The sequence below is a fragment of the Pongo pygmaeus genome, chromosome X (genome assembly GCF_028885625.2).
Source record: "Pongo pygmaeus isolate AG05252 chromosome X, NHGRI_mPonPyg2-v2.0_pri, whole genome shotgun sequence".
Taxonomy (NCBI): Eukaryota; Metazoa; Chordata; class Mammalia; order Primates; family Hominidae; genus Pongo; species Pongo pygmaeus.
The window spans coordinates 127,383,625-127,391,561 of record NC_072396.2 but is presented as its reverse complement, the minus strand read 5'-3'; the positions used below and the strand labels follow the sequence as shown (position 1 = coordinate 127,391,561).

The window sequence follows — 7,937 nt, the reverse complement described above, 5'->3', positions numbered from 1 at the left end:
TCTGTTGTTTTGGGGTGGAGATTTCTGTAGATATCTATCAGGTCCATTTGATCCAGAGCTGAGTTCAGGTCCTGAACATCTTTTTAAATTTTCTGTCTCAATGATCTGTCTAATATTGTCAGTTGGGTGTTAAAGTCTCCCATTATTATTGTGTCGGAGTTTAAGTCTCTTTGAAGGTCTCTAAGAACTTGATTTTTGAATTTGGGTGCTCCTGTGTTGGGGGAGTATATATTAGAATTGAACCTCTTACCATTATGTAATGCCCTTCCTTGTCTTTTTTGACATTTGTTGGTTTAAAGTCTTTTTGTCTGAAATTAGGATTTTAACCCCTGCTTTTTTCTGTTTTCCATTTGCTTGGTAGATTTTTGTCCATTCCTTTACTTTGAGCCTGTGGGTGTCATTCCATGGGGGATGGGTCTCTTGAAACAGCCTACCATTGGGTCTTGGTTCTTTATCCAGCTTGCCACTCTGTGCCTTTTAATTGGGGCATTTAGCCTGTTTACATTCGAGGTTGGTATGTGTGGATTTGATCCTGTCATCGTGTTGATAACTGGTTGTTATGCAGAGTTGTTTTCGTGGTTCCTTTATAGTGTCACTGGTCTGCATATTTAAGTGTATTTCTGTTGTGGCTGATAAGTCTTTCTTTCCAAATATGTGCTTCTTTCAGGAACTCTTTTAAGGCATATCTGGTGGTAATGAATTCCCTCAGCATTTGCTTGTCTGAAAAGAATCTTATTTCTCCTTCACTCGTGAAGTTTAGTTTGATCAGATATAAAATTATTGATTGGAATTTATTTTCTTTAATAATTTTGAATATAGGCTCCCTGCCTCTTCTGGCCTGTACAGTTTCTGCTGAGAGGTCTGCTGTTAATCTCGTGGCTTCCTTTTGTAGGTAAGCTCTTCTTTATCTCGAGCTGCCTTTAACATTCTTTCTTTCATTTTGTCCTTTACAAATCTAATGATTTTGTGTCTTAGGAAAGATCTTCTTATGTGGATTCTCTGCGTTTCCTAAATTTGAATGTTGGCCTCCCTAGCTAAATTGGGGAAGTTCTCATGGATGGTATCCTGAAATATATTTTCCAAGTTGCTTCAATCCTCCCCTTCTCTTTCAGGGATGGCAATGAATTGTAGAATTGGTCTCTTTACATAATCCCATATTTCTCGGAAGTTTTGTTTGTTCCTTTTCATTCTTTTTCTTTATTGTTTGACTGTCTTATTTCGGAAAGCCAGTCTTGAAGCTTTGAAATTCTGTCCTCCCCTTGGTCTATTCTGCTGTTAATACTTGCAATTGCATTATGAAATTCTTTAGTGTGTTTTTTCAGCTGTATCAGATCAGTTACATTCTTTTCTATACTGGCTATTTTGTCTGTCAGCTCCTGTATCATTTTATTGTAATTTTTATCTTCCTTGGATTGAGTTTCAACATTCTTCTGAAACTTGATGCTCTTTTCTATCCATATTCTGAACTCTATTTCTGTCATCTCAGCCATCTCAGCCCAATTCAGAACCCTTGCTGGAGAACTAGTGCAGTCTTTTGGAGGAAAGAAGGCACTCTGGCTTTTTGAGTTGTCAGAGTTCTTTCACTGGTTCTTTCTCATCTTTGTGGGCTGATGTTCCTTCAGTCTTTGAAGTTGCTGTCCTTTGAATGGTTTTTTTTTTTTTATCCTATTTGATGACCTGGGGTTTTCATTGTAGTATAAGGTGGGTTCAGTCAATGGGCTTCTTTTCTGGAAAATTTTAGGGGACCAAGACTGAGTTCATGACTCCTGGATGATGTGTTCTAACTCTGGCGCCTGGTATAAGGCCTCAGCTTTGTTCTCTCTCCCTTCAAGGATAGTATTCTGCTGTGCTGGAAGGGCTGAGTTGCTCCAAGACTGCTGGTTACAACACTCTGATAGGTGGTGTCAGCCAAAGCACTTTGTAGGGTGGTGGCAGTGGGATCTGTACTAGTTCACACATGCCAGCAGCAGCAGCAGTTTGGTGGGATGCATGCTCATTGGCTATAGCAGGGTGCTAGTGGGTGCTGGGGTGCTGGCCTCCTTGCAGGTGTTTGCAGAAGTGGCAGTGACAGCATGACACGGTTGCAGAGATAGCAGGGGGCCCCTGCTGGTGTCTGTGCATGCATTTATGTTGTTGGTGGTGTTAGTATGGCAGTGGGGCACTGGCAGGGGCAGGACTGTGTATGCTTTCTGTGTGTGTTCACCTAGGTGGAGGTGTCTGCTTAGGGTGGGGGAGGGTCCGCTATTCTCCATGCCTAGTTTCATTCCAGCACCAATGCCAATGAAGAGGCAGGGTGCTGGCCGGGGCCAGGCTGGCGGGCTCTGTGCCTGCCAATGCTCTGACAGCAATGGCAGTGCAGCATGTAGGGGGTGGAGTGGACTCACACTAGCAGCAGTGGCACAGCAGAGTGCACGCACACACATACACACTGCCGCGGAAGGGGAGGCCGGGTCCATCTGTGCATGTGCACTTTGGAAAACGATGTGGAGGGTGGCCATGGGTGATTGTGTGCAGGCAAAGTGGCACAAGGGAGGCTGCAGTTGGGAGAGCGTAGGGCAGGCTGGTGTGTGTTTGCAGGTGCCTCTCTGCTGGAGCTCTCCACCTGTCAGGCGTGATCCACCAGCACAGGATCTGTGATGCAGACCACCAGGAGTTTATTCCCCACCCCCACCCTGGGCACCTGAGGCTGCACTGCAAGCAGGCATAGCCAAGCTGGCACCCTGAGAGAGGGCAGCAGACGGAAGGGTACTCAGGTTGGACTGACCTGTCTTATGGGCAAGACTGCCCTGCGGAATTCAGGTCCAACAGTTTCACTAGGGCTAAAGTCTCCTATGGGAGCAAGTTGAGCCCAGGGGGATGGGCATCCCTGGCTATGCTCCACTACGTACGCTCCTGAACCAAACCCTCTGGGCTCTGCATTGACTAGACTTCTGCCCCTAAAACTTCTCTGAGTAGCTGTTCCTGCTGAGTCAAGTGTCTGTGGTGGTTGTAGAGTCTCCTCCTGCCTGGATTCCAGAGGCCCATGGCGGATTGCTCATTGTCTGTTCGACTTACCGCTTTCCCAGGAGTGATTCAGGGCCAGGAATGAGTGCAAATTCATGGTAGCCCTGTGCAAGGTTTCCAGCTTCCTCCCCCTTCAGCCCAGCATCTGTGTCTTCCCTCTGTGGACTCTCAATGACTTCTCTCTGTAAATCTGCAAAGAGCGCATCAGTCCTCCCAATGTCCCTGTCCCCAAGTGGCAGATGTTCCTTCTAGCTGCATCTAGTCAGCCATCTTTCCCCCAATCTATCTATTTATTTTTAAATTTGTATTAATTTTTTAAATTTCAGTAGCTTTTGGGGTACAAGTGGCTTTTGGTTACATGGATGAATTGTATAGTGGTGAAGTCTGAGATTTAATGTACCTGTCACTCAAGTAGTGCACATTGTACCCAATATGTAGTTTTTTATTCTTACCCCCAACCATCCTTCCCTTTTTGAGTCTCCAATGTCCATTATACCACTCTGTCTGCCTTCGTTTACCCATAGCTTAGCTCCCACTTATAAATGAGAACATATGGTATTTGATTTTCCATTTTTGAGTTACTTCACTTAGAATAATGGCCTCCAGCTCCATCCCAGTTGTTGAAAAAGACATTATTTCATTTGTGTTTATGACTGGGTAGTATTACATGTTGTATATATGCCACCTTTTCTTTATCCACTCTTTGATCGATGGACACTGAGATTGATTCCATATCTTTGCAATTGTGAATTGTGCTGCAATAAACATACACTTGCAGGTGTCTTTTTGATATAATGACTTATTTTCCTTTGGGTAGATATCTACTAGTGGAATTGCCAGATGGAATGGTAAATTTACTTTTAGTTGTTTAAGAAATCTTCATACTGTTCTCTATAGAGGTTGTACTAACTTACATTCCCACCGGCAGTGTATAAACGTTCCCTTTTAACCACATTCATGCCAACATTTATTGTTTTTTGACTTTTTAATTAATGGCCACTCTTGCAGGAGTAAGATGGTATCTCACTGTGGTTTTAATTTGTACTTCCCTGATGATTAGTGATGTTGAGCATTTTTTTCCCATATGTTTGTTGCCCATTTGTATATCTTCTTTTGAGAAATGCCTACTCATGTAATTTGCCCACCTTTTGATGGGATTATTTGTTTGCTTGTTTTCTTACTGATTTATTTGAGTTTCTTGTAGATTCTGGATATTAGTCTTTGGTTGGATCCATAGTTTACAAATACTTCCCCCATTCTTTGGGTTGCCTGTTTATGCTGATGATTATTTCTTTTGCTGTACAGAAACTTTTTAGTTTAATTAGATCTAGTTTTTTTATTTTTGTTTTTGTTGCCTTTGCTTTTGGGGTCTTAGTTGTAAATTCTTTACCTAGGCCAATGCCCAGAAGATGTTTTCCAAGGTTATCTTCTGGATTTGTTATCGTTTCAGATCTTAGATTTACGTCTTTGATCCATCTTGAGTTGATTTTTGTATAAGGTGAGAGATGGGGATCCAGTTTTATTCTTCTACATGTAGCTATCTAGTCTTCCCGGCACTATTTATTAAATAGGGTGTCCTTTCCACAATTTTTGTTTTTGCATTCTTTGTTGAAGATCAATTGGTTGTAAATATTCGGCTTTATTTCTGGGTTCTCTCTTCTGTTCCATTGTTTTCTGTGTCTACTTCTATACCAGGGCTAGGCTGTTTTGGTAACTATGGCCTTGTAGTATAATTTGAAGTCAGGGAATATGATGCCTCCGGGTTTATTCTTTTTGCTTATAATTGCTTTGACTCTTCGGGCTCTTTTTTTTTTGGTTCCATATGAATTTTATAATTGTTTTTTCTAATTCTATGAAAAATGATGCTGGTATTTTGATGGGAATTGCATTGAAACTGTAGATTGCTTTGGGCCAGATGATCATTTTAAACTTAGGTTTGTGGAAGATTAATAAAGTTTTAAGGTGACCCATTTTTTAAATACTTACTTCTTTATTCATACTTTATATTCTGTATTCTTTCTGGATCAAAGGTGATTTATAATAGATGTTTTTGTATGTGATTTTGGAGTTTGTTTCTTCCTCATGGAATTTTCAGATGGCAAAATTGACATTCTACTTTTAATTGTTTGTTGTAAAAGATTTGCATTATGCTCAAATTATGATGTTTTATTAGAATAAATGGAATTAAACAACTAAATCAAATACAGTTTTAAATGTTATTTTACCTAACATAAATCAGTATACCAAGTAATTTTTAAAGATTAAAATGATAATAAAATCTGTCATTCTGATTTTATATTACTATTATATAATTATCTGCCAACAGATAGTTGAGCCAATAGATAATTATATAATGATTACATAATTATCTGTTAGATTAGAAGTATATAATATCTTCCTAAAATTTTCTAAGACTCTCTCTTAATATTTGTATTAATTGTCAGTCTGTTTCCTTATTTATGTAAACATTTGCAAGTCTATAATAATTGTTTTTGTATATAAGATGAATAGCTTTCACAAATACCATTAATTGTTATAACATTTTATTATTGTAATAATACATACACATGCCTACTTTCACTTGTTAATGAGAATTTCAATATGTAAAGCACAAAATAAGATTTTTACTCCAGGTTTCAACATGAAGAATGCTTCATGCTTATGTATTTTTGCAAGTGAGCATTCAGATATTGACAATAAATCCAAATGGTGTTTTTTTTATTACTGATATTGGTGTGCTGATTACATGTGTTGGTAACTTCATGGACTCATGATAAATGATCATACACAAGTTCAATGATGCTGAATATAATGTTGACATATATAGTTGTCCATTTGGCCTTGCAAAACCTGGGACTGAAACTCAAGCCAAATAAAATTTGCCTGAATATTGAGGCTGAAGCTTGACTTTGTTGGATTTCTAATATGTAGGTTCTTGAGGCTCATTCAATGTATACTAAATAGGTTTAAGGTGATAAGCTTATTTTATATCTCTGCCCTTCATAAGGCAGGAACTCCTCATCTGTTTATAGGACCTGTGGCAAGTATTCTCCTTGCTTCATATCTTTCTTTTTTTCTTTAGGCTCCCCAGATCCTTTATACCTCATGCCATCCTAATCTACCACCTGCCACCTCTCCTTGCTGTCCTCTAAACTAGTTACTTTCTGTCATTCAATAATGACTTTTAGTACTTGGCCCGCTTTCTTCCTCTCCCTCCCTAATGCTGATAATATTCCTGGTGACTTTAACATTCATATGGATGATTCATACAATATTCTGGCTCTTCAGTTCCTCGACTTTCTCATCTCTAATGATCTTTTCCTGATCTACCTGATCTACCCATTTTCAGGGTCATATCTTTGAACTGTTGTTACCAAAAACTGAACCAACCACCTCTAAAATCTTGATTTTAATGATCATTTTAGTCACTTCCTTGCACACCTCTTCAACTCTTGCACATCTCTCTCAGCTGTACTTGTTGGCAAAACCCAAACCCTGTTAATATCCTGTCCTTTGCCGGTTACAGGACTGCACATGTATAGCTGAACACTACTGAGAAAAAATACACAATGATGCTATGTGAGGCAGGAAAACGCCCCCTAAAGATGTCCACATCCTGCCACCACACAAGTCTTTCCTTAGTAACCTGGGTGATAGCTGTGGATGTTTCCAAGGATTGTCTTCAGTCATGGCCTTGGGATTAAAGTGCTCCCGCATGGTCCACCCTGCCTTTCGCAATTATCTTGCAGCCTCTATCAGACCCGTTTTAGAAGTTGCACTGAAGACAGTGCATGAAAGACAACACGGCCGTAGGCAATACATGGCCTATTCAGCTGTACCAGTCCACCATTTTGCTACCAAGAAAGCCAAAGCCAAAGGGAAAGGAAAGTCCCAAACCAGAGTGAATATTAGTGCTGCCTTTGTTGAGGATATAATCAACTTGGAAGAGGTGAATGAAGAAATGAAGTCTGTGATAGAAGCACTCAAGGATAATTTCAATAAGACTCTCAATATAAGGACCTCACCAGGATCCCTTGACAAGATTGCTGTGGTAACTGCTGATGGGAAACTTGCTTTAAACCAGATTAGCCAGATCTCCATGAAGTCGCCACAGCTGATTTTGGTGAATATGGCCAGCTTCCCAGAGTGTACAGCTGCAGCTATCAAGGCTATAAGAGAAAGTGGAATGAATCTGAATCCAGAAGTGGAAGGGGCACTAATTCGGGTACCCATTCCCCAAGTAATCAGAGAGCACAGAGAAATGCTGGTGAAACTGGCCAAACAGAACACCAACAAGGCCAAATACTCTTTATGGAAGGTTTGTACCAATGCAATGAACAAGCTGAAGAAATCCAAGGATACAGTCTCGGAGGATACCATTAGGCTAACAGAGAAACAGATCAGCCAAATGGCCGATGACACAGTGGCAGAATTGGACAGGCATCTGGCAGTGAAGACCAAAGAACTCCTTGGATGAAAGTCCACTACGGGCCAGCAATACTTCAGAGCCCAGTTTCTGCTGGATCCCATGGGTGGCACATTGGGACCTCTCTCCCTCCCCTATCCACACAGAAGACTGTCACCATGCTGACAGAAGGCTGTCTTTGTGAGGCCCAGCCTTCCAGTGGAACACTCAGACTTGTTCATTCTCTTCCTCCTTGTGCTCTGGGCCTTCTGATGTGGGTGGCTCTCAGAAAATACTTGCTGCTGGCAAAGGGCCTTTACTCAGGCATTTGCTTTGACTTGATGTCACCAAGAGACTGAGGACATTGGCAGGCTTAGTACCACCTGCTTCTCATCTTAGGAGCCTCCTTTTCAAATAATTAGGCTCTGTTCCCATTTTAAAACTCTGTTTGGGCTGATATTGGCCTTCACCTGTGACTGGACACTTTACTAGAGGCCCATTTTCACTAAACAATAAAATCTAAATAAAT

General features: G+C 40.7%; 1 protein-coding gene across 3 annotated transcripts; it reads left to right on the top strand.

The window, feature by feature from the left end:
- Positions 1 to 6,655: 6,655 nt before the first annotated feature.
- Positions 6,656 to 7,480, top strand: LOC129024948 (ribosome-recycling factor, mitochondrial-like). Of its 3 annotated transcripts, XM_054472284.2 has the most exons (3): positions 6,656 to 7,149; positions 7,182 to 7,184; positions 7,245 to 7,386. In XM_054472284.2, the coding sequence occupies exons 1-3, from the start codon at positions 6,692 to 6,694 to the stop codon at positions 7,384 to 7,386; spliced, it is 603 nt and encodes a 200-aa protein (XP_054328259.1). In that variant the 5' UTR covers positions 6,656 to 6,691. The 3 variants fall into 3 exon arrangements, with proteins under 3 accessions (XP_054328259.1, XP_054328258.1, XP_054328257.1); XM_054472283.2 differs by lacking the exon at positions 7,245 to 7,386 and adding an exon at positions 7,395 to 7,457 and having other exon boundaries at positions 6,656 to 7,243; XM_054472282.2 differs by having other exon boundaries at positions 6,656 to 7,480.
- Positions 7,481 to 7,937: the final 457 nt, after the last annotated feature.

Coding starts and splice junctions, on each gene's coding strand:
- LOC129024948 (XM_054472282.2), top strand. CDS start 6,692: ATGGCCTTGGGATTAAAGTGCTCCCGCATGGTCCACCCTGCCTTTCGC.